Below are 26041 nucleotides of genomic sequence, written 5' to 3' on the forward strand. Positions count from 1 at the left end.
CTTTGTATTTCAGTTGCCAGTAAGGCATATTGAACACAACTAGCTGGGCCAGGCACAGAACATCTGCTCCTCTGGCCGGCCCGCCCACCCGCCGCTACCTTCCCCCACTGGCCCACCCGCCCGCCTTTTTCCTTCTCCCTCGCCACTTTCTGGCTGGCCACCAGCATCTTCTCCCGCCCCACCTGCCCCCCACTTTGTTGGGCCAGCCGGCCTCTTCTCCCACCCACTCCCCACCCCCGCAGGTTTCTGGCTGGCCAGCCAGCCAGCTTCTTCTCACCCACCCACTGATTTCTGGCGAGCCGGGCGCCGGCTTCTTCTCTCCCCCACCCCACCCGCTTTCTGTCCAGCCAGGCATCTGTTTCTTCTCCCTGCCCCACCCGCTTTCTGGCTGACCAGCCAGCTTCTTCTCTCTCCCTCAGGCTTCTCCTCCCACCTGCCGCCGCTTCCTGGCCGGCCACCGCCCCCATTTTTCCCCCACCCCTCCCATGGCTATCCAGCAGCTCTCCAAACTCTCACAAGAGCTGCCACACATGGGATTAGCCACAGGTATGACTTAGAAAATTATATATAAAGAAGATTAGATTTTGCATGATTGTGCTGAAAGCCAAGGAATAGTTTGGTTGAGAGAGCAATACAAGGATGGGCTGTCCACATGTTAAGACGTTGCTTTATTTCTAGAGTCCTTAGCAGCAGAAGAAGTTGCTGTTTGGAATGAGGCACTAAAACAGTCAAGAGGCACAAAAACAGTCAAGAGGCACAAAAACAGTGATGATGAAATAGTGATAGTCGGCAGCAACACTCAGGACCACTTAACTGGATCACACACCGAACTGGTTTGTGCTCCTATTTCAGCTGGTTGACCTTGCTCAAGTCACTCCCACTCCTCCCCCATTTCCTGTTCCATCCCTTGCCACAACCCTCGAGGGTGGGACTGCCCCAGTTTGTAATTCAATACACAGGGGATACAAACCCACAGAAGAATTAACCTCAGGGTTATGATACCACATAATTATTGGCAACTGTCTTGGGTGTATAACATCTACAACAGAGTCAGCCAGCAAACCCTGTAGAAAGTCAGCCAGTTCCTGCCCCAGTTATGGGGAAGCCACCAGTTGCTGAGTGGGTAAACCAAATGGGCCCAACTCACCCTACATAACACTGGTACCCAGGCCTGTAGCTGAGCTGAGCCCCAGACCCAAAGATATTCCAGCCCCCTTCTTGGATGTCCAACTCTCTGTAAGTCAAAGCTTCTATCCTTTTACTTACTAATAAAGAAAAACATGCAGGCAGTATGAATAATTGCTTAGTAAGAAGTGGCTTAGGTAGCCAACAAGCACTTTAAAAACATTACTAAAATTTAACACGTGCAACAACGTTTAAACTTGTTAGTTTAACACCTGACTTGGGGCCTACTGATGACTCCCACCATTAGCAACTGCTCCTGAAATAAGCCAGTGGTAACAAGGCCACAGGAAGCCACCTAATGGTGCATCGGGGAAGTGACTTGACTAGCAAGCCAGAGGTTGCCAGTTCAAAACCCCGATGGTACTATATCGGGCAGCAGCAATATAGGAAGATGCTGAAAGGCATCATCTCATACTGCATGAGAGGAGGCAATGGTAAACCCCTCCTGTATTCTACCAAAGACAACCACAGGGCTCTGTGGTCACCAGGAGTCAACACCAACTCGATGGCACACTTTACCTTTAATAGGGGCATGCACATTTCCTACTATGGGGCAGCAGGTGTCATGCTCAGAAGGGCTATACTAGCAGACAAAAAGGGCCTTTAAGGCTCCAGCATGAAGCCACTGTGAACCTTAGCAGGAACATTTTCCACACTTCACTGGACTTTGAACCCAGCACTGGCTGAGCAAGGCTGATCATTTTTGGCCTCCATCCAAGGCAAATGACAAGGCTCTCTCCCTTCACCACTGTGTACCGTCTGTGTGTCACCAATATGACAAGGAAGGGCAGGGACAAGGGGAACCTGTTCTCACTTGGGTTTGACCAGATAACATATTTACACTAACTCCAAGCTAAGGAACGGGTCACCCAATTACACATCTGTTGAGTACATGCACCAAAACACACACACGGCACTTCAACATCCACCAAGTGCAGCAATTTGCTATAATCCTTTCCTCCTGTTGCTTCACAGGAAAGCTGTTGCATGGCAGCTCCGAGGTGGTCGCATTTCATCTGCAGAGTGAGAATTGCTTCTAGGCAGAGAGGCCCTTAAGCCAGGCCTTGATAAAATGTACTTGGATCTAGGAACCAGGCAATAGTTCCTTGACAAAACACTCCACAAAATTTCCAGATTCAACAATGGTCACAGAGGAGGGGAAGGGTAAAAGGGCACCTCTTGATCCCCTTTACAAGTAACACACCTAGAAACAGGGCTGCCTGGGACAAATAAATATTTTATTAAATAACTCTACTTCTGAATATCCTAGTCTAGGCAGCACAGTTAAATGTCTAGGCACCATAGCTCTCTGCCACCTGGGATTCGTCAAGGCCTACCCTAAGGGAAGGGGGGACCATAGTCTAGTTTTTCATTGTCCCAGAGCCTCACAAGCATCCTCTTGCTCCAAGCTCTCAGGCTGGCCTCTAGTCCAGCAGGCTTCAAACATCAGACTTTACTTTGAGGACAGCAGCCTTAATCACTTCCATGCAGCACTTCAGTCTCCTGGCTGCAGGTGGGGGGGGTGGGGGGGGTTGTTTTTTGTTTGCAATATGGAGCTCCTTATACTTTTAGCAACCCTGCCAAGGGTTCTCCTAAAGGCCCAGACCTCCATCTTGCCACAGCCAGAGAGAGTAGTTGTCCACATGCTGCTCATCCTCAGACTTAGCCTACCATCAGCACTATTCCTCCACATTCACATCAGATCAACAGTTACAGAGCAATCTTGAGGGTTAGGGTTAAGAATATAAAGCTCACAGGGTGCCTCCTTTGGCAGCAGGAAGAATGAAAGGATGCAGAGAGCAGAACCTCAAACTGGGAGGAAGAAGCAAGATCTGGGTTAGCAGGGGCACCACAGCAGTGACCAAGACACCCACTTTTATGAAGCAGCAGCAAGGGAGTCAATCCGCACCAGAGATTGCTACCCACTTTCTATCCCCTCATCCTCCCTCTCCCCACCCACCCTGCATGCATGCAACGCCAATCTATAAATCCTCACAGGACATTAATTCCATGCCTGGCAGAGACAAAGAGAACAGCGGCTGAAGCCCAGGGTTGCCAAGGTCCACAGTCCTGGGCTTGGCATCGCCAGGGGTTGAAGGGAATCAGGCTAAGGATGCAAAGTGGTCTTCTACTACAGCATATTACAATACCCTGTCTGAGCCAAGGCAAGATTGGGGTTCAAAAGCAAGTGCGGCATCCAAGAGCAGTGCTAATGACATCCCATCTCTTTTCCCCTTCCAGCAGCCTTAGTCTAAGGAGATAGGAAGATACAACAAGGAAAATACACAAGCTCTACAGTAAGGTCCATACTCCTGCCCAGTGGCACTGCTTCCCCACAAGGAATTTACCATCAGCAACGATGCCATGAAACAAAGGTAAACACCTACAGTGACATCCTGTTCCCAGCATCTGCCAAGACTGGCAGCTAGGGTGGGGCAACAATGACATCTTCAGGCTCCATGGACCAACTGGACCCCAGGGTGCTCCACAAAGAGTGTGTTAAGGCTCTGATCTCACCTAGCAGCAGGCTCACTGGTCATGCACATACTGACCAACGCAACAAAAGCCAACACAGAGCTAGGGAGAAACTGAAGCTATTGAAGAGGGATGGGGGGGAGCAAAGGGAGAGCAGGATTTACATTGGATAGCCCTAGGAAAGGAAAAGCAGCAGACTTGGTAGAACGCACTCACCCAGTATGCTATCATAGCCCCCCCCCGCCACCACCACTCCTTTTTACCTCACTCTCCCAGTCACGGTGCCTATCCCCCCTCTCCTAATGTATCCATCGGGGGTGGAGGGGGGAGGTCCAAGCAACTGCTAGGAGGTCCTCGCCAAGAGAAAAGGTACAAAGACGACCCACCGCTGGCTCTGCCAGCCCCACCCGGGCTATCTGGTCCAGAAGGTGGCGACCGAGCTGAGCCCATTGTTAGGACTCAAAGGGTGGGATGGGAACCGGAGCGTTGCTAAGGTAGCACAACCCTTTCCATCCCACAATGGATGCTCCCAGGTAGGAAAGCCCTTGCAACCGAGAGCGATAGTGGAAGGAAACCAATTTTACTAGTCTTCCCCAGAGAGACGCGGACAGTCGAGAGAGGGGGGAGAAAGGAGGAGAAGAGAAAATGCAGCTGAGAAGCAAAACCCAGGAGCCTCCAAGCCGCCAAAGAGATCAGGTCTCAAAGGAGGGGGGGATCACTGCCTCGCTTTACTCACAGTCACGGAACCTCCCGCCCCTCCTCTAACAAAGATCAGGAAGGAAAAAGAGATGATTCCCCACGGCTGCCATCCCAACCCCTCCTCCCCCACCCCCCTGCTCCAGCGGTACCTGCGCCCCCGTAGCCCTTGGCGAGCACCCAGGCCAGGCTAGCAGCGCTGCGCGCCCGAGGGAAGTCATATTGATCCAAAGGCTTGATCTCGGGCACCAGGAAGCTCTTCCTCATGGCCGCGGCTGCAGCAGGGGCAGCAGCCACCATGGCACCCCCACCGGGGTCTGGAGCTGGGTTCGGCCTGGCTCAGCGGCAGCAGTAGCTACGGTGATGCGGATGGCAATGGTGGTGGCGGCGGCCCCAACGGAGAGCATCCCCGTTCGGTGTTCCCTCCCCTCTGGCTCCAGGTGCAAGCGCCCGCCCCACCGCCCTCCTCCTCCTCCTCCCCCCCCACGTGACCCGGGCCGTCAATCAGAAGCGGGGGCGGGGCTTGCAGACAGGTAATTGCCCCGGGTAGGGGGAGGTGGCGAAAGAGGGCTGGAGGAAAGCAAGCTGCGGCCCAGGGTGGGTGGGGCGCCTGCGCGCCTTGCAGCAAGTAGGCCGTCGAGGGGGGGGAGTCAGCTGCTCTACTGATTCACACATGCGCGCGCCCGCGCGGCAGCGAGAAGCAAAGAGGAGACTGAGATTCCCTCCACCACACTCCCCACCTCCAGCGCGGTTCCCCGTTGCCTAGGCTGGAAGCGAACGCCCCAGCCCTTTCTCCTGGAGAGAGACACAAAGGAGCCGCAGTCCAGGCTCAGGCAGGCTGGCTGGCTGGCGCGCGCGCGCGTTCGCGCGCTCTTTCGCATGCACACCTCCACCATGTTGGTAGGCATGACCCTCCCACCCCACGGGCCGGGCGGGGTTGGCTGGGGAGGCATGCGATATCTCTCCTTCCTCCACGTTTACTCCTTTCCCTTTGACTCAGCCTGTGCGTAGTTTTGCGCCTTTCCTGTCCAGTTGTCTGGGAGAACCAAGTACAAGTTTCCGCCCTTCCCGACAAGCATGTTGTAGATAAATGTATCTTTCTTCACTCTTTCCACACCATTAGTATTTGTATAAACCGCTGTCGTGGTCTCACTCGGTCCTTTCTTCCGAAGCAGTCCAGTTTTCCTTTTTCTCTAAACTAAAGGATTTCAAACACTTTAGAAAACGGATAGAAATACATTGGAAAGGGAGCCGAAAAGGGCAACCACATTATCGGAGGATTTCCTATGAGGATAGGGTCACGTGTTTGGGCCTTTAAGGTTAGGGGAAAAGAGGACTAGGAACACGATAGGGGTTATACGATGATGGTGTAGAGAAAGAGATTTTCTTTTTCCCTTCCGCTCATGTACTAGAACGCCAAATCACTCCGTGAAACTGATTGTCAGTAGATTAAGGACAAGCAAAATAAAGTTCATCCTCATGAAAGCATGTTTCACTAATGGAATTCATTGTCACAAGATAAGGTAATCATCACAGGCTTAGGGTGCGACCAGACATGATGGTAACAGTATCCGTCTTGCGTCCTGCTGATCCTTGTAAAGCAGGTCTTGCAAATTTAAGGGACAGCAAGGGGCAGGGGGGCTGAACTCTTCCACTGTGGTGCTCTGCCTTTCTTTTGCAAATGCTTTTTAAATTATTATTAAACCCACAAATACACAGAGATTAATTTTTAAACTAGAATCCCAGCTGCTGGGGGGAAATAGCTTTTTTTTTAAAGCAGTTTTATCAAAGTATGAGCAGGGAGAGGATGCAACTCCTTCTAACTATGCTGTATCAGCCTTTTCTCCTTGGGCTTTACAAGGATTGGGTGGCAGACCCAGTTCTGCACACCAGCATCACATCTACTTTGGCTCTTAAATGACATTCAGGTCTATTCTGGCCCACAGGGGAGCTAGCCTTGGTAGCCATTCATCCATTGCACTTTGGCTTTCAAATAACCATAAATCAAGACTAGGCATTTGCCTTGTCATGGGAAATTTCTAACAAGTTTCGGGCTAGGCACGTGCTGAGAGCAACTGTTGGAATGACACATGCAAGGCTGGTTTTCACCTTTGAAACCTTAAATAACTTTGAATTCCATCTAATTTAGAAGCCAGATTGGCCTCCGTAAGAAGCAGTGCCTTTTCAATTGTGACCCCATTGCTTTGGAATGCCCTCCCATGACTGGTTTTTATTTTACCCTTCTGCTATATTTATGAAAGCTGATCAAGATCTCTTTTTTATAAAAAAGCTCTTAAGTTACCTGGTTGATTGATTTTGCTGCTGCTGTTTTCTGTGCAGAAGATTCTTATTTGAGTAATTGGTTTTAAACTGTTTATCTTTGTATACTGCTTTTATACAAAGTAGTATGGATGGACATTTTTTTAGAAACACCTGTTTTTCATCCTGGACCTGGCTTTGCTCCTGAATGCCTAGGAAGTTTTTCACAGCTGGCTTTTAGTTCGCATCTCCTCCAGAATGGGGGTGGTGGTGTTCACATATTGGCCCAATTTACCTCCAAAATCCCTGATAGCTATCGGGGAGTACTTCACACACAGTTTGGGTTTTTAATTGCATGTTAGTGTGTAAAGTGTGCTGTCAAGTCAATTTCAACTCCTGGCACCCACAGAGCCCTGTGGTTTTCTTTGGTAGAATACAGGAGGGGCTTACCATTACCTCCTCCCACACTGTATGAGATGATGCCTTTCAGCATCTTCCTATATTGCTGCTGCCTGATATAGTACCAGCGGGGATTCGAACCAGCCACCTTCTGCTTGTTAGTCAAGCATTTCCCTGCTGCGCCACTTAAGGTGGTATGTTAGTGTGTAGCCTGATTTATATCAGGGGTTTAAAAATCCACTTTTTGTGTTGGGTTTTTGGGCAACATCAAACCCAATAAAACATCACAGAAAACCTGCGGTAAAACCTGCTATCTGGGAAAGCTCCAGGTAGCATCCATGGCTAGGAGTATTTTTGCCCAATCTCAGCTGGGCCATCAGCTGCACCCATTTCTTGAGAAGAAAGTTCTAACAATGGTCACTCATGCCTTAGTTACATTAAGATAACTTGGAGAAGCCACTGCCCGTCTGTGAAGACAATACTGAGCTAGATAGACCAATGGTCTGACTCAGTGTATGGTAGTTTCCTATGTTCTTAAGGTTGGATTACTGTGAAGATGCACTATGTGGGGTTACTTTTTAAGTGTCCAAATATTTCCACTGGTTCACAATGGAGCAGCTAGAATTTTGAGTGGGGCTGGTTTTGAGGAGCATGATGCAACTCCACTTCTGCAACAGCCTCATGGGCCACTGAGAGAATTACTGACTCAGTGGTTTTAGGGACCCACTGATCATTGTGATAACTACTACAACTTCCTAACACAGAGAATGTATGGAAACCTTTTGTAGCAGCCAAATCGGAGAAATTGCCATCAGATGCTTGAGTCAGAGAGCCTTGAATGGAGGGGTGAGGGGGTTGATGATTTTTTTAAGCTTTGTTTTGGCTGCCTGTAAATTGGGATAGATTTTAAGCTGGATTTTAAGTAATGATATTGAGCCACCTTAAGTGGCGCAGTGGGGAAATGCTTGACTAACAAGCAGAAAGTTGCCGGTTCGAATCCCTGCTGGTACTATATTGGACAGCAGCGATATAGGAAGATGCTGAAAGGCATCATCTCATACTGCGTGGGAGGAGGCAATGGTAAACCCCTCCTGTATTCTACCAAAAGAAAACCACAGGGCTCTGTGGTTGCCAGGAGTTGACACCGACTTGACGGCACACTTTACCTTTACCCACATCACATATATACATGTACTAAGAAACATGCCTCTATATCACTCTTCCTTCCCCATCACCTTGCTTGTAGCTCAGTGGGGCATAGCAGCCCACCCTATTTATGACAGGATATGCATCCTCAGCTACAAATGCTTAATTCTTTTTTCAGATGAGGAATTGTCTTTATTTTACGGGACATTCCATATGTCAGCATTCCAAAGCTCCAAAGGACAATCCACTCAACGCAGGGCTCCAGGGAATCCACAGGTCTGTTTGTTACTATGGGAAAAATATCCTATACCACCAGCTCTGCAGAGCTACAAACACCCCTGCAGTATTTTCTTTATATTTGGTCCTATCTAGTCCTCAGCCTTGATATTAAATATGAACATGTGATTTGCCCCATATAAGTCATTGGTTGCTTTTTACAAATTAATTATAAAGCAACTATTTGACTGTAAGGGACTAAGAACTAAATTTATTTATGATGATGATGATGATGATGATTTACAATGAAAGTCTGTTGGACCTTGGCATTTGAATAATTTATACCCTGATCTTACACAAATGTACTTGCAAATATGTCCCATGGCTTGCCATGAGCTTCTAAATGTTCACAGGCTTGCAGGCACTAAAGCAATCCAGTTGAAATTAAGTCAGTTGGTCAGCCACACTGATAAGTCTCTTTGGTCAGTGATGGCTAGTTTCTAATGGAGTTTTCAATCCTAAATAAATAAAGAGGAGGCTGAGTTCTTTTTGCTGCACTTTCAAGGAAATTGATGTTAAGTTGCTCGATGAATAGTAACTTACCTATATGGATAGACTGCTGGGATGTGGGAGAATTCATCTCCTTTATATAAGTGCATCAGAGGAACCCTGCTGGATAAGATATCTAGCTCAGCACCCTATTCCCTACACTGCACTGGCCATCCAGATGCCTCCAGGTAACCCTTACATAGGGCATAAAGGCAGCCTCCAAACCCCGTTGTAGTCTCTCCCTGCCTGCCCCCTGCCCCCACCCTATTACAATACTAGAACTTGAGGGCTGTTTTCTGTCATGAGCCTGTCAGTCTCATTTCATTGGGTGGCCCCTAAGTTACAGTCTTATAAAAGAGAGCAAAAATGCTCTATGCTTGTATCAGTCTGAAAAATCTAAGTCAAACAGACAGAGAAGCAAAGCGAGTCGAACAAGAATTTGGCCCATGTACCTCAACCAATTTGTTTCCATTCCCTTTAAAAATAAGTTCAGTGGCTGCCTTTGCCTTCTTCCCCGAGTCCCAGGGTTTTCTAGAGAAGTATGATCTTATCGCTTTTTTTAAAAGTCTGAGCCCATCCACCAGTTTGAGTTTGTTCAGTGGGCTGGGATAAGGATGCTACACCTGTTTTAAATCCTTGGTTGTGTAGATATGCACCCAGTTGTTCCATTCCCCTTGAAGACAGTCTCCACAATTGCACTGGTTGAATCAGAGCAGCAGGGATCCTCATGTTGTAGGACAAAGTCTACCATTGCTACAGTGGAGGAATGTGGTGCACAGCTCCTGCTGTTAATCATTAAAGATCTGTAGGAAACCTAGCCAAAGCAAACGCTATATCCCTCAGTGCTCCCTAAAACAAGGGAGCCTGTCCTCTGGATTCTCTCTCACAGGTGCATTTACAAACACTTTGAAATAAGACACCAGACTCAGGCATGGAGGAGACCGTATTCCATTTCTTCTCCCTCCACTGACTGGAATTGGTCAGGAAGGAGGTTGCTGTTGAAGTTTTTGCCTTTGTGGCAGAATGGTTTATTCCTTACTCCTTTTGAATCAATTATCTTGGCCAGATAGCTCAGAGATCACCCCTCATCAGGCAATTGATAAATGTTTGACTTTGGTGCAACAGTGTTCTCAATGAGGAGGGGATGTACCATGTTCCCTCCCTCCCCACAAATGTAGCCAGCTACCCCCTGCAAGTGCCCATACTGCCATCCTGTATCAGCATCACCCAGGCCATTGTTCCATCAGTTCCCTGCACTTCTCCAACATTTATGTTACAAGCTTGTTCATAGGCTGCAATCCTATCCATACTTATTTGGAGGAAACTCTCATCAAACTCAATGAGATTTTGGGATGATCAGCTGACAGGTTCATTTCTCACCATGGCTGTGGGCAGCAACCCACTTATTTCAGAGGTAGCTCTGCTGTGGAGGGCAGCCTTGTGTAATGCTTCCCATTAACTGCCAGATCTTTAGCTCAGAGTACCACTGCTGGGCTCCACAAGAAATATTAGGAGCCATCTGTTCCCTAGTATGAGACATAACAATCTTTTCAACCCTTGCTGCAGGAAACAGATAAGTCTTTAATAATTTTAATCCTAACTATTCTAAAATAGGATAGGATAGGATAGCCAGATTTGGACTGTGGCGAAGATCTGAATTTTAACACTGTACTGGAACCATACTTTGCCAAGTACCCTCACTGTCTACACTGTGTTGATCCAGCAGTTCATGTGGAAACCACACCAGGACCACAGCGCAGGCCCAGAAAGAGTAGGCAATCTCAGCTTTCTTGGATATATGAGGTGTTGAACTCAACTCTGGTAGAGTGCCCCCTGCTGACTGAGCTATCTTGCAGTGTGTATGTGTTCCTATATACCAGCTCTTCCTATACCAGCTCAAACATGCAACTATTTATTCTGCAAGCTGCTGTGAAACCAGATCATGGAAGACCTGCAGAGGCAAGTACAACATGCCAGGGTATGTCTGCCTCAAATTATTACATTAAACACTTGTTATAGCTGAGCAGTCATGTAGTTACACCTTAAAGAAGGGAAAGAATGCTCTTTAGATCAGATATGATAGAATAAAGGAAGAGAGGGAAATGTTTTTCTCTGTAATAACTAGTACACTTCCAACCTTTTTTCCAGTGAGAAGGTGTGCCTGACTCCACACTATCAATTTACCACCATTTAAATGGCTTAGTTACCACTAAAGTTACTCCCATCATTGTTTTATCCACACTTCCCTAGTGATAATTGTTTCTCTGATTGGGTTGTTTAGCTAATGCTGCATTATTATGCAGCAGCTCTAGTATTTCCTGCCCCAGATTCACCCTGCTGCAAGGTCAGCAGCAGGAAGGCACTTAGTCACCTCTTGCCTCCTGGGCACAGCATCAGCCTAGACCACACTGGCCTTCAGCCTTTGGATACTCAAGACCAGGCCTGCTCAACTTCGGCCCTCCTGCAGATGTTGGCCTACAATTCCCATAATCCCTGGCTATTGGCTGCTGTGGCTGAGAATTATGGGAGTTGTAGTCCAAAAACAGCTGGGGGCCTAGGTTGAGCAGGCCTGCTCAAGACCCATCTCTCACTCAGGAATGGTTGAAAGGCACATGATGCAGGTCTGTTGCTGAACATAAGCAGACCAGGCTCTGTAAACCATCTTAACAGAAAACTGTCTAGGGACCATATGGAAGGTGCTCTGAGTTCTTGAGAGGCAGGTGTAAAGGTATTAAACAAACTCCCATCTGCAACAGGGGGCAAACTTTTGGCCTTCTGTATTATATTGCGGATGATCTGCAGGCTCTAGTAATGAAAGTCAAGGGAGCACAGTGAGAAAATGGGACTACAACTAAATGTAAAGGAGACTAAACTAATGACAACGGGTACAGCAACCAGCCTCAGAATCGATAATGAAGACACTGAAGTGGTGGATAGCTTCTGCCTTTTAGGATTGACCATCAATAGGAGTGTGCATGGAACCAGACCAGGGCCATGTAAGAGGCCTCTAAACCGGTTCGGAATTGGGCCGGGCCAGTGGGGGGGTGTCTGGCTTTAAGGGCGGGGAGGTAGTACTTACCCCTCCCGCCGCTTTCGCCCCTCCAGCGCTCCACTTTGTTGCAAAGTTTTTGGGGCAGCAGAGTTCCTCCCTGTTGTCGGGGGGAAAGGGGAAGTTGCTGCCACGCATGCGCGTGCCACCGCCATGCGCGTGCCACCGCCATGCGCGCACGCCACACACATCACATGTTGCGTGTGTGACATCACACACACAGCGTATGACGTGTGCGGTGTGCGCACGGTGGCGGGGGGCGCGCGCCACAACTGGCGCATGCATGACAGCAACTTCCCCTTTTTCCCGACAACAGTGGGGGCAGGGGCAGCAGGGAGGAACTCTGCCGCCCCAAAAACTTTGCAACAAAGTGGAGCGCCAGAGGGGGAAAAGCGGTGGGAGGGGTAAGTACTACCCCCCCACACCCTTAAAGCCAGACACCCCAGTGCCGGACCGCGCCTCCGTGGTTCCGTGCACATCCCTAACCATCAACACTAAAGGATCTAGCAGTTAAGAAATACGCTGCAGACTAGCACTTAGTAGGGTTGCAATGAAGGCCTTGGGAAGGATATTTAGATGCTGTGATGTGTCTGTTGCTGAATATAAGCAGATCAAAGATTAGAATTGTCCGGACAATGGTTTTTCCTGTGACACTCTATGAATGCGAAAGCTGGACTTTGAAGAAGCAAGATAGAAAAAGTATTGATGCTTTTGAACTTTGGTGCTGGAGAAGACCTTTGAGGATACCGTGGACAGCCAGGAAAACAAACAAATGGATCATAGAACAAATCAACCCAGAATTTTCACTTGAGGCACAAATGACCAAGCTCAAACTATCATACTTCGGACACATTATGTGAAAACCCAGCTCCCTTGAGAAGTCCATGATGCTGGGGGAAATTCAAGGAAAGAGAAGAAGAGGACAACCAGCAGCAAGGTGGATGGACTCGATCACGACAGCAATGAATGCACCACTGAGAGACCTTAAAAGGCCAAGTTGAAGACAGATCACCCTGCAGAGAATCCATCTATGTGGTCGCTAAGAGTCGACACTGACTTGACGGCACTTAAGAACATAAGAACATAGGAACAGCCCTGCTGGATCAGGCCCAAGGCCCATCTAGTGTAGCATCCTGTTTCACACAGTGGCCCACCAGATGACGCTGGAAGCCTACAGGCAGGAGTTGAGGGCATACCCTCCCTCCTGCTGTTACTTCCCTGCAACTGGTACTCAGAGGCATCCTGCCTTTGAGGCTGGAGGTGGCCCACAGCCCTCCAACTAGTAGCCTATGATAGACCTCTCCTCCATGAAGTTATCCAAACCCCTCTTAAAGCCATCCAGCTTGTTGGCTGTCACCACATCTTGTGGCAGATAATTCCACAAGTTGATTATGCGTATGTAAAAAAATACTTCCGTTTGCTGGTCCTAAATTTCCCAGCAATCAATTTCATGGGATGACCCCTGGTTCTAGTGTTATGTGAGAGGGAGGAGAATTTCTCTCTATCCACTTTCTCCACTCCATGCATGATTTTATAGACCTCTAACATGTCTTCATCAATGTCTCCCTGCAATCGTCTTTTTTCTAAACTAAAAAGCCCCAGGTGTTGTAGCCTTGCTTCATAAGAAAGGTGCTCTAGGCCCCTGATCATCTTGGTTGCCCTCTTCTGCACCTTTTCCAGTTCTACAATGTCCTTTTTTAGATGTGGTGACCAGAATTGTATGCAGTACTCCAGGTGTGGCCGGACCATAGTTTTGTATAAGGGCATTAGAATATTAGCTGTTTTATTTTCAATCCCCTTCCTAATTATCTCTCGCATGGAACTGGCCTTTTTCACAGCTGCTGCACATTAAGTCGACACTTTCAACGAGCTGTCCACCATGACCCCAAGATCCCAATCCTGGTCAGTCACTGACAGCTCAGATCCCATCAACATATACTTGAAGTTGGGGCTTTTCATCCCAATGTGCATCACTATATGCTGGCCTTGGGCCGAAATAAACCAATACATCTACATCAATGTGCATCACTTTACAATTGCCAGCATTGAAGCGCATTTGCCATTTTGTCGCCCACTCACCCACTTTGGAGAGATCCCTTTGGAACTCCTCACAATCTGTTTTGGATTTCACTACCCGAAAGAGTTTGGTGTCATCTGCAAATTTGGCCACCTCGCTGCTTACCCCTCCTTCTAGATCATTTATGAATAAATTAAAAAGCACTGGTCCCAGTACAGATCCCTGGGGGACACGACTTCTTACTTCCCTCCATTGTGAAAACTCTCCATTTATACCTACCCTCTGTTTCCTGTCTTTCAACCATTTAGCAATCCAGTTAGCAAGTCAACCCGCAAGTCAACGCCGCAAGTCCCCTTATCCAATGACTGCTAGGTTTCCTCAAGAGTCTTTGATGAGGAACTTTGTTGAAAGCTTTTTGGAAGTCCACTTAATCAATCAATCAAGAAATATTATTTTTACCTTTATCAAAATCTGTTATGCAGTCTTTCTTTTCTTCTCCTTTTCTCTCCTCCCCCTCCTGCCCCAATTAATCTTCCATCGTCTCTTTCTCTAGTGTGACCCACCTTAGGTTACTTCTTGATCCAGCTTTGAGTCACAGCCCACCAGTTGAAGACGGACAGGCTATGGCAAGAATGGCCACCTTCTTCATCTTTAGGGCCCAGATTCCTCCCAGGCACTGCATGGGGGACCAGAGGGCCTACAGCAACATCATCTCCCATCCCAGGCAACTTGGGCAGAGTGAATCTGCCTGCCCTTGGGCTGAAGAAGCTAGCCATTAAAGCATCCTTTCTTATTAACTCCTTTCTCTTGTCATAATCACTACATTGCTTTTCAACAGGGAATAAAAAAGCAAACGCAGGAGTAACTATCAGGAGATCCATAAAGAGGCAGTATAGTGCAGACAGAAGATAAATTAGGGTTCTCAGATCCTAATCTGCATGGGACTTAAATGCAGTTCCGGCCCTGGAGCGGAGAAGAGACTTGGTGTTGAATGGAAGTTCCAGATGGATCCATAATTGAACCAATGTGTGCAGAGCACATGGGTCACCAAGTGGGGCCAAGAGAGGACAGGCCATGGACTCTAGCCTTTCTACCTCTTGTGACCATAGGTAGACAGTGGACAGGGAGAATGGCTCCAATGGTGGCCACTGGTGAGGGTGTGAGAGGGGGGCATGGCTGGCTGGCAGCAGGTTCACGCAGATGGGTGCATGGTGCCGAAGTGAAACGTGCTTTGCTCCAACTCAGACAGTGCCGCATGGTGAGGACAAGGCGAGAGGTGGGTGAGCAAGGGCAGTGGGCTTGCTGCCACAGGGATGGAAATGAGATGAAGAAGATTGAGGGGGCTCCTATGGGGGCAGGAACAAGTGGGCAATTAAGGAGGATAGAGAGAATGTGGTGAAGCTGTTTAAGGAGTTGGCCCTATAATACATAGTGGGAGTAAGTGTCTCATTGAACTCAAAGGAACACTTCTGAGTAGACATGCATAGGCTTGCACTGTAATAAGGGCCTCTTGGGGGCATGTGGGTTGGAAAAAAGTCACTCCAAAAAACTTCAGTAGTGCCTATGCTATGTTCCGTTATTGCACACAGATCCCTTCTGAGCATGTTATACCACTGAGCTCCAGTCCTCTTTTCCCTCAGCCCTATTATTTCCACAGCAATTTGTCTGTTGGAGCCAGTGTGATATAATGGTTAGGGTTTTGGACTAGGACTGGGGAGTCCTGAGCTCAAATTCCCGTTCAGCCATGGAACTCACTGGGTGATTCTGGGCCAGTCACTTATCTCTCGAAGTAAAACACAAAATTCATTTTGTGCACATCCCTAGAATATTCATAAAATAAATAATAGTAAATACATATATTCCTCCTCCACCACACACTCACCTGCAATATGGAACTTGAATCTACTATGCCAGGCCTGCTCAACTTTGGCCCTCCAGCTGTTTTTGGACTACAGCTCCCATAATCCCCAGACAAAGTGGTCGATAGCCAGGGATTATGGGAGTTGTAGGCCAGCATCTGCAGAATGTGCCAAAGTTGAGCAAGCCTATACTATGCAAAGGGATGGAACAGTGAATGAACTGCAGCAGCACCTGTCTGGGAGATGGAGCAGGAGTGTTGTCTGGCATTGGAGTTTGTCCCACCCAGGCCCTTTAAATATCACAGTCCTCACTTAAGCAAGATTTGTCAGCTCTGCTTATGGAGTATAAACCCAGGAGCTGTGAAGTTTAACTAAATAAGTGCTAAGAGACTATTTTGGGTGAATAAGGTATTTGTGGCAGGGGTGTGTGTGCTTCGTTATAGCTTAGTCATAGCTCATTAAAAATCAAGTGGGATCATCTGTCCCTCTTCTCCTCTCTTTACCAAGCAGTTGAATTGACACAGTTCCCTCTGTACACAAAATTCCATCATTTTGTTTCCCTCCCCCCTTCAAATATCCTATCATCTATTTATGCATTTTCTCACCATCTTGTCAATTTTACTCTCATCTGAGAACAACCAGGGAGGAGCATTAGTCGTGCAACTAGCCAAATGTACTTAAGGGGAGATAAGCTTTGGGGAGTGTTCTCAAACTAGGAAGGAATCAAGAAGCAGCATGAGATTGAATTTTATATTTATTGACCCTGGTGTGACAAACCTAGGAGCTCAAGGAGTTCTATAAGTCTTTTTGTAACAAATCTATGAAATTGTATAGGCTTTTTAGTGCTTCTTGGGATCTAACATGGATTGCATTCAGGATTGAGGCTCAGAATTATATGCCTGATAAACCTTTACTTGCTTGTGGGAGCTGCCTCCCTGATAACCAAGGTGCAATTGGTAGTGCATACACTTCTGCCATTGACTACAATTTCCCATCTGGAAATCCTGGTTTTAGTCATTGTTTGCTCAGACATTTCCCCTACTTCATCATTTCAAATTTGTAGAACTGTGGATCTCCCAGAGTCAACTGTAGTGTGAGGTGAAGAAGTAAAATAAAGAAGTTTTCACATCAATGGTCTCCCCTCCCACACTTGTTCAAGGATTTTTTAGTTGAACTCTGGAGTAAAGTAAACCATATTTCCACTTCAAAGCTAAGGGCGAGCTGCTTATCACTTAAGAGTGTAGAAAACTTGACTTCCTTCCCTGAGAACTAATTTGGACCCTTAAGTCCTGGTGCTCTAGCTAAAGTTACCATTGGGCAAAGCTGGTGATTTATTTTTATGCTTTATTTACATTGTGTGCTTTCTTCTTCTTAAATAAATATTTCTTTAAACATATTTTGCCTTGGGATTCAAGAGTCTTAAGGCTCAATTCATGAGCTTCAGCCTGATGGATAGTCAGTTTGGATAGCTAAACATTTGTCCAGACAATCAATTCAGAGAGGCTCTTCTCACGATCAGTGAGAAGAGCCTCTAGGGGGTTTGCGAGGAGAGCGGGCTAAGCCCACTCTCCTCGCAGACGAGCAGACAGTCTGCTCTGGGCGGCCGCAGCAGCCGCCCACACTACTGCTGGCTCCGTGACGGAGCCGGCGGGGGCTGGGAGGATCGGGGGCTGCGCAGCCCCCGGGAGCTCCAGTATGCCCTGAAGCTTTTAAGCATCCCGGCTGGGCGTCTACTCGTGAGTAGCCACGGCGTGGAGCCACACCACGGCTACTCACAATTTTGAAAACCGGATTTGTGGAGCACAGGTTAACTGCCTGGAAGCCACCGGGCTCGCCTGCGAGCCCAGTGGCTCACACGATCAGGTGATCACACGATCAGCTCTCCTAGCCCGATTTCACCCAGTCGTCAGAATAGCCTCAGAGTGTGCTCCGTGGTGTAGTGGTTAAAGTACTGGACTAGGACCGGGGAGACCCGAGTTCAAATCCCCATTCAGCCATGATACTTGCTGGGTGACTCTGGGCCAGTCACTTCTCTCTCAGCCTAACCTACTTCACAGTGTTGTTGTGAGGAGGAACTTAAGTATGTAGTACACTGCTCTGGGCTCCTTGGAGGAAGAGTGGGATATAAATGTAAAAATCATCATCATCATCATTATCATCATCGTATATGGGACTTCCGACTACAAACAGACAAACATCTGCCACACAATACACCAGATATAACTGTAGTCGAGAAGAAAGAAAAACAAGTTATAATAATCGACATAGCAATACCAGGGGATAGCAGAATGGAAGAAAAAGAAATAGAAAAAATCACCAAATACAAAGATCTACAAATTGAAATTGAAAGGCTGTGGCAGAAAAAGACCAAAATAATCCCAGTGGTAATTGGAGCCCTGGGTGCAGTTCCAAAAGACCTTGAAGAACACTTCAACACCATAGAGGCCACAGAAATCACCATCAGCCAAATACAAAAAGCAGCTTTACTGGGAACAGCCTATATTCTGCGACGATATATATAACAATTGACAATAAAATCCAGCCATCCCAGGTCCTTGGGAAGGACTCAATGTCTGGATAAAACAAACCAGTCAATAACACCTGTCTGACTGTGTAAACAAGAAATAATAATACAGCAGTTTTGTCTTTGCGGGATAGTCCTGCAAGTCACAGTTCAAAGGCAGTAGCACATGGTCCACTCCAAACATAATGGATAAGAGGTGCAGTAGCAGCACCTGCTACTATTGCAGGTGGTAGTAGCAAGTGCTACTACAGCTGCTACAGATAGTATCAGGTGCTTAGGAGTAGCAGCGCCAGTATGATTGTCCCAACGGCAGAGGCACTCTTACCCCTGGACTTCTGGGCTGAAGTCCAGGGCCTCCACAGCCCCTGGAGGCCCCCAGATCCTCTTTAGTCTGACCCGGGTGGTGTGGTTGCCCGGCCGAGCAGGATGGTGCTTAATTTGTGGGGCCAGGTGTGTGCTCCAAAGGCCTTTAGGTCCAGCCTCCAAAATTACCTTGGTGCATCTCTGCCCAACGGGGGAACCGCTCATTTTAAAAGCTGGATGATGAAGTTCATTCCAGTGGTATGAAATAGTGAATACAAACATGCAAACACTTGCAAGGACAAAATTCACATGGCTGTAACTGACTGTTCTCATGTAGAGAAGCCACTTGCAGTTTCATTCTGGGTGCAAATTCAGTGCTTATCTGAAGACAGAGTCTTGTTGACTTCCTGCACTGGTGAAATAGTAGTGCAGGTATGAAACTGAAAAGGTGCTTCTTTGTAAGTTGCTTTAATAACATTTAGCAACCAAAGAGCATACTGTAAATGTTCAAAGCACTTTGCAACATTACCTCAGTAATTATTCCCAAACCCTATATGGCATGCCATTATTATCTTCATATTGCATGCAGGAGCCCAAGGCTAAGTGAATAGTGGCTTGCCTAATGCCATCTAGTGAGTTCATAGCTACAGTAAGATTTAAGACTGGTCAGTTTCAGCTCCTATGCAGACCACTCTTTGCAGACTGAGCTCTGATGTTAGATCACAACATGGTATGGAATGAGTTGGGTTGTTGCTGATCAAACTGATTTCACTAGTTCAATCCAACAGGTGCCAATGCCACTTTTTAAATCATCTTTCAGACAATGCCTCAAATTGCAGTAGTCCATCTAGCTGGGAATAGAATCACATTTTTCTACAAACAGTGTATTGTTGGTTTGAGTACTAGGAAAATATGATTAGTCCTCAAAGCAGAAATGTCTTGTTCAGGGAAGACTAGATCCTTCATCACAAATGATATAACACATGCACATTTGTGTATTGTAAATGGATCATCTTAAAGGCCTTATAGAGCTTGGGATTTAAAAGGAAGTTGTGGTGTCCATAGGTGAAGATAAACTTAATCTCATGCATTCGTGCAGGTCTCCTGAGAGATCTGGTTGTCAAGAAAAATCCTCAGTATAACTGCCAGCCAGACTGAAAGTCTGTGCTGGTTTGGCTGTGTATGCAACTCACAAGAGCAGTTCTTATAATAGACAGTTCCTGCTTTGTGCTATACCTGGTTACTGGGCTTTTTATTAAGGACTTGTTTGGCAGGTTGAAGAAGCACAAGTAGCGAACTCATTATGGAGATGAGCTAAGGAGGCTGTTCTCACGCTCAGCCTAACCCAGGCTAGGGAAGCCCAGCCTGGATTTGGCTGTGCATGAGAACTGCCAGGATCTGGCCCAATCCCAGTGGGGCAGTGGCACCTAGCCCAGCTTTTTACCTTGGCTTTTAGTTGGGGCTAAGGGCACAAGTGCACCATTAACCCCAGCTCTGGGATTGAGTGTTCACTCAGACTGCATTGAGCCCAGTGGACACAGGGACAGGCACCTAGAGCATCCGTCTCCCGGAGATCCTGTCAATGCCCCATTGTGCATTGGTGTTGTGCTCATGGTGTTGTGCATTGTGGAATATCCAGAGTCCGGGATGTGTGTGTTGCAGCGCGTGTTGCAGTGCAGATAGTCTGGGAGCATGGCCCACACTCCCAGCAACATTTCTGGTATCATCTGGGAGGAAGGTAAGTTGGACCAGCCTTCCCCTCAGCCACCCGGTCATGTGAATGGCCCCACTATCTAGCTGAGACAAGATAACAGTTAGGAACGGAAGCTAGGGCTCCAATGTAGGTCAGATCATGATAGGTACATGGGAAATGTACCTTTACCATCTTTACAGCCCTGAATAGCTTAGACTCAGGTTAGCTGAGAGAACGCCTTTCCCTGCAAGATCTTCATCACTCATTAAGATCATCAGGAGAGGCCTATCTTTGGGTGCCACCAGTTCATCAGGTGGCAACCTGGGATCGGGCTTTCTCATCTGTCTCCCCTAGGTTGTGAAACACACTCCTCATGGGTATAAGAGGCTTACCGTCTTGGAAGCCTTCAAGAGAGCCCTAAAAACCCATCTTTTCAGCCTGGCTTTTAATAATGAGAACTTTCTCACAGTCATGAGAAAGTGCTCCAAGGGGCGAGGGGAGGAAGCATTTAAAAGCTTACCTCCACCACAGATTATCCATTCCACTTGCTGTGTGTGCAGATCCCACACCCAGATGATCCTCTGACACTGCCGGCAGCAATGAGGTTTGGGGGCTAGGAGACCCTCAGAACTCCCATAATGCTCTGTGCAAGTGCATAGTGCATGATGGGGATCCCCCAGCACCAGCAGGGAGTTCTGGAGTCTCCTAGCCCCAGCTGGAAGCAGTCTGGGCTGGCAGATGATTCATAAAGTGAGGTTAAGGGAGCACTTCCTCCCTTAACCTCATTTTAATGGCAGGCTCCAGAGGTGGGTTTGCCGCCGCACTGCCTCCGGGAGCTGCAGGGCTCCTGGTGGTTCTCACACGCCAGCAAAACTGGGCTGGGCTTCTTTAGCCCAGTTTTGCCTGCGTGTGAGAAAAGCCCCAATATTTAATTGGTTTTTAATGGTTTTAAAAATGAGTTTTATATTAACATTTTAACTGCTTTTATTTTGTCTTACGTTAATTTTTTTGGATGTGAAAAACCCTGAATCATTCTGGAATTGTGTAGCGGATTAAAGCCTTTGTCTCAGAGCAAGCCCACGTGAGGGGAAGACAAATGCTGAATCATCCCCTCTATGCTTTCCAAAAAAAGGCTTTTCTTACTTCCCTGTATTTCTGGTAGGTTGAAAAATGGCTGCCGCCACCCCTCTTTATCACAGAGCTTGACCCTCCCCGGGCTTGGGGTGGAAATCCCAGGGGGAAACTCCCTTTATGTTGCTTTAAGCTAAATGCAAAAACCTTCCATGTGCAAGCCTACACATGGTGAGAAAACTGATCCAAGTGGATCAAGACTAAGCTATGTTTTGCACCAGAGTTAAAAAAAAAACCCTTTCTCCTAAGCCAAAAATCCACCCGGAGAGGTTTGTAAAATGCAAAGAACAAAAAGGGGAGAAGGGTTTTATTCAAAGGCTACAGACTGCTGCCATCTGAGGCTCTCTCAGCTTTTAGTTACAGGTAAAAATACTCAATGGTTACAAGAATACTTCAAAAAGCACCCCAGTTGCAAGGAACAGGGATGTAGGGAGATACAAAAGTGCCTTTTAAAAGCTTACAGAGTCTTTTACAACATCCTGGATGGATGGGCGAAGGCTGTTGTTTCTTAGTTTAGTTACGTTACAGGTAAACAATCCTAGAACAGGGATATACAAAACACACACAGAAGAAAACAAAAGTCTAACACCAAGTCTGACTAAATGAACTTTTCCCCCAGACTACTTCCCAAAGCCAAAACCCTGGCTCTGCTCCCTTGAACTCATCCAAACTTCGGGAGACAATTCAAGTTACCTGCCCTCCTGGTTTCCCAGGACTTGCAGAAGGACCATTCTCCTGTAGCAAGTCCTCATGACCATATGTGTTCTCTGTACTCCCAGTCAGCTTCTTCTTAACAAAGAAACTCTACTTCCTCCCAACAGCTCTCTGGGTCCCATCCACCTGGTGTACTGATTGGCTGAGCCCTGGAGTTCACCAGCCTATCAATCAGGACAGGGTTCACTTCCAGTTAACTCTTTAGGGGGAGGGCCAGCTGTTCAGATGGGCGGTATATAAATGAAATAAATAAATAAAATGAAGCTTTTTGTTCTTGGTACAGACAGGTTGTGAATTGGAACTGGACATGAAAATATTTCTATCTGTTCTGATATCTCTCAGGGACTAGGTAAGAACCTGATGGTTCTCAGCTGCAGTCTTATAAAGAGAGATGGTTTCACCCTGTAAATAGCAAGGCCCAGGTAGAAAAAGACTCATCTTCAAAGTTTCAAGAAAACTAAATGGTATATTATAGATGAAGGAACAGGCATCAACCAGTGGGCTAAAATCTATTGTTATATTAAGGTTAGTAGTTTGAGCATTGCATGCACAACATTGCAGTAGATGGGATTCCTAAGAAATCTGAATCCTAAATTTCACAAGTAATAGCTGTCATGAAGAGGAAAAAATTACTCAGAGTAGTCTCCATTGAAATTAAAAGGACAAATTAGGCCATGCTTAACAGTTTTTCCTCTTCATGACAGCCAATATATTTATCTTGAAGATAGACTTAGTATTGAATGTAAAATGTAGAATTTAATAAGTAGTATAGATTTGACTTGCATTTGAGTTACAAATCTCAAAAACGATTTCTGCATTATTCTTTTTTATGACATCTGACATTGTGAGCATTCTTAAAGAATCTCCTTTGAATCTAAGTGCTGGCTGCTTGGTGGAGTGTAGAACCATCACAAACTAGTTTAGTCCACAGTCCCAAATAACCCTCTAGTATTCAAGACAGATCCCTTGGGGTCTGAACTTAGTGTATGCTCTCATGGGAGAAGAAAAGGTGTTGGGGCTTGCTGCAATGTAGACCAAGAAGAATTACTTTTTTGCTTTATATTATTTATTATTTTATTATTTAAAAAATTTATACCACCCTTCCAAAAGGCTCAGGGCGGTTTACATTAAAACACCATTAAAATCAATTAACAATTAAAACAGAAATTATAAAACTGCATAAAATAATAATTAGAAAGACAAAGGCAGTATTTCAGATGCAAATAGAGCTTACTTGTGCCATTTTGAGAGGGTCAAGAAATGGGCCCAACCTACAAGATATAATATCACACAATAGACTTCAGACTTCAGCTATCTTTTGAAGAATGTGGCTTATTTAGCTCAGGAGTGGGAAGACTCAGGTGTGTAGCTATAATTGAGTGAATAGGTTCAAAGAACTCGGGGGCCCCAGCTCCTGAGGGCCCCCCCAGCTCCACCCCTCCTTATTTTTTCATTATCTCTTTCAGTCTTCAGGGTCACCGGGGAGAGGGGCGAATACGGGCCCCCTCTCCCCTAGCTACACCCCAGGAAGCCTTCAGACATGCCATCATCTGCTGTGCCAGACAGGGGTATGGAGGAGCAAATGCCCCCACTCCCCACCCCATCCCACTGCTGGACCCCTATGGTAATTTTAAATAATAATAACAACAACAACAACAACCCCCAGTGAGGCACTACCTTGGCGTGGTTGTGGGGCTTGTGTGCTCTGAGGAAGGTGAGAACTATGCCAGAGGTCCAACTACTGTATACTGGACAGGTCTCACCAGAGGAGCCAGACAAAGAGTGCCTCTCCCATCAACAATATGGTGAGGCGTAACTTTAATAAATCTATACCGGATCAGTCGTCGCCCGGGTCAACAAGGACCGCGCCAGGTGCTATAGTCCCTGGACATCTGGTGGCAAGTGGGCAACAGGACTCAGGATCTTCAGTTGAGCAACCAGGGCTGGAGACTGCAAGGTTACTGGAAGAAACATCGCTTAACCGAAAAAAATATATGAAAAATGCCAGATACAGAAATAACAGAACAAAGGCTAGCAGACCAGAGAAGATACATAAACAGAAAAGCAACAAGAACTAAAGCAAAAAATAACTGAGCACATGAACCAAACAACCACCAGGATTCGACTTCCAGCTCTAAAAACAGTTGCCAAAAAACAACTCACTCAGGCATTAAAAGATGTCAATGCTGCACTTGCAGAAATAACAACCAATAATTTGCAAGAAACAAACCAACTAATGTACAGTGCAGCAACAATAACAACACAAGAGCTCGGATATAAGATCAGTGGACCTGTAAAAAAAGAAAGCAGTACATCACCTAAATGGAAGATTAGATTAGAAAATAAAATCTCCAGGCTTAGATCAGATGCTAGTAAATTGAAAGATATGAAAGACAAGAAGCTGAAGAATGAAAACACCAAACAGTATCTGATCCAAAAATACCACCTAGATTCAAGGAGAATTAGAGAAGTCCTGGAAATAATAAAGCAGCAAATAACAGCAATGTCAAAGAAGATTAGCAGATACGAAGCCAGAATTACACAACACAGGCAGAATCTCCAATTCCAGTCGAATCAGAGACGTTTCTACCAAAGCATAGAAGGAGAAACTGCAAGAAACATAGAAACACCAAATAAAGAAGAAACAGTGCAATTCTGGGGGAAATTATGGGACAATCCAATAGATTATAATAAAAAAGCAGGCTGGACGAAAGAGGTCAAAAAATGTAACCAACAAATGCAAGATCTAATAATAACAGCAGAATTAATAAGTGAAAGAGCAAAGAAAATTAAAAATTGGACTGCGCCAGGCGACGATGAACTGCATGGCTTTTGGCTTAAACACCTAACAAGCCTTCATAAATGACTATCAAAACAGTTCAATCACATTTTGCAAGGAGGTGATATTGAACAATGGCTAACAACTGGGAAAACTCATCTCATCATGAAAGACCAAGCAAAAGGTGCGGTTCCAAGTAATTATAGACCGATAACCGGCCTGCCAACCATGTTCAAATTATTAACTGGAATAATAGCAGATGAAGTGATGCAACACTTATTAACTAACAAACAGGTTCCAGTTGAACAGAAAGGAAATTGTCCAAACACCAGAGGCACAAAAGACCAGCTGCCGATTGACAAAATGATTTTAGGAAACTGCAAGAGAAGAAAAACCAATCTAAGTGTTGCATGGATTGACTACAAGAAAGCCTTCGATTCACTGCCTCACACATGGATACTAAAATGTTTAGAAACAACTGGTGTCAGCAAAAACATTCAGATATTTATTTAAAAAAGCAATGAGCATGTGGAATACACAGTTAACAATCAATGGCGAGACACTTGGACAGGTTAGCATTAGAAGAGGCATTTTCCAAGGGGACTCACTATCCCCTCTGTTGTTTGTAATCGCCATGACCCCACTTTCACAAATACTAAAGTAAACAGGCCTCGGATACCAAACATCTAAAACATCCAGTACAATCAACCATCTGCTGTACATGGACGATCTGAAGTTGTATGGAAAGTCCCAGTCAGAAATTGAATCACTGCTAAACACTGTCCGTATATTCAGTAGCGATATAGCAATGGAGTTTGGACTAGACAAGTGTGCTGCATTAATAATGAACAGAGGAAAAATAAGAAAAACAGAAGGAATAGAACTGCCCAGTGGAAGCAAGATCAAGAACCTGGAAGAGAAAGAACATTACAAATACTTGGGCATTCTCCAGGCTGATAACATTGCAAACACTGAAGTTAAAAGAAAAATTGGAAGTGAATACATAAGGAGAGTTAGAAAAATCCTCAAGTCCAAACTCAATGGCGG

The 26041-nt window shown here is 46.3% G+C and overlaps 1 protein-coding gene across 7 annotated transcripts in view; it reads right to left on the reverse strand.

The window, feature by feature from the left end:
- The window catches only part of CAMSAP3 (calmodulin regulated spectrin associated protein family member 3), an 83207-nt gene that overhangs the window by 43497 nt on the left and 13669 nt on the right, over positions 1 to 26041 (reverse strand). For 5 of the 7 annotated variants that reach the window (XM_053297605.1, XM_053297602.1, XM_053297604.1 and 2 more), the window contains exon 1: positions 4509 to 4804. The exons of 1 other annotated variant lie outside the window; for it this stretch is intronic. In XM_053297605.1, coding sequence (XP_053153580.1) covers positions 4509 to 4656 — 148 coding nt within the window. In that variant the 5' untranslated portion in view covers positions 4657 to 4804. Of the gene's footprint in view, positions 1 to 3923; positions 4137 to 4508; positions 4805 to 26041 lie in introns of those variants that run through there. One more of the 7 variants, XM_053297606.1, reaches the window with a different exon arrangement.

The sequence above is a fragment of the Hemicordylus capensis genome, chromosome 2 (assembly GCF_027244095.1).
Source record: "Hemicordylus capensis ecotype Gifberg chromosome 2, rHemCap1.1.pri, whole genome shotgun sequence".
Lineage (NCBI taxonomy): Eukaryota > Metazoa > Chordata > Lepidosauria > Squamata > Cordylidae > Hemicordylus > Hemicordylus capensis.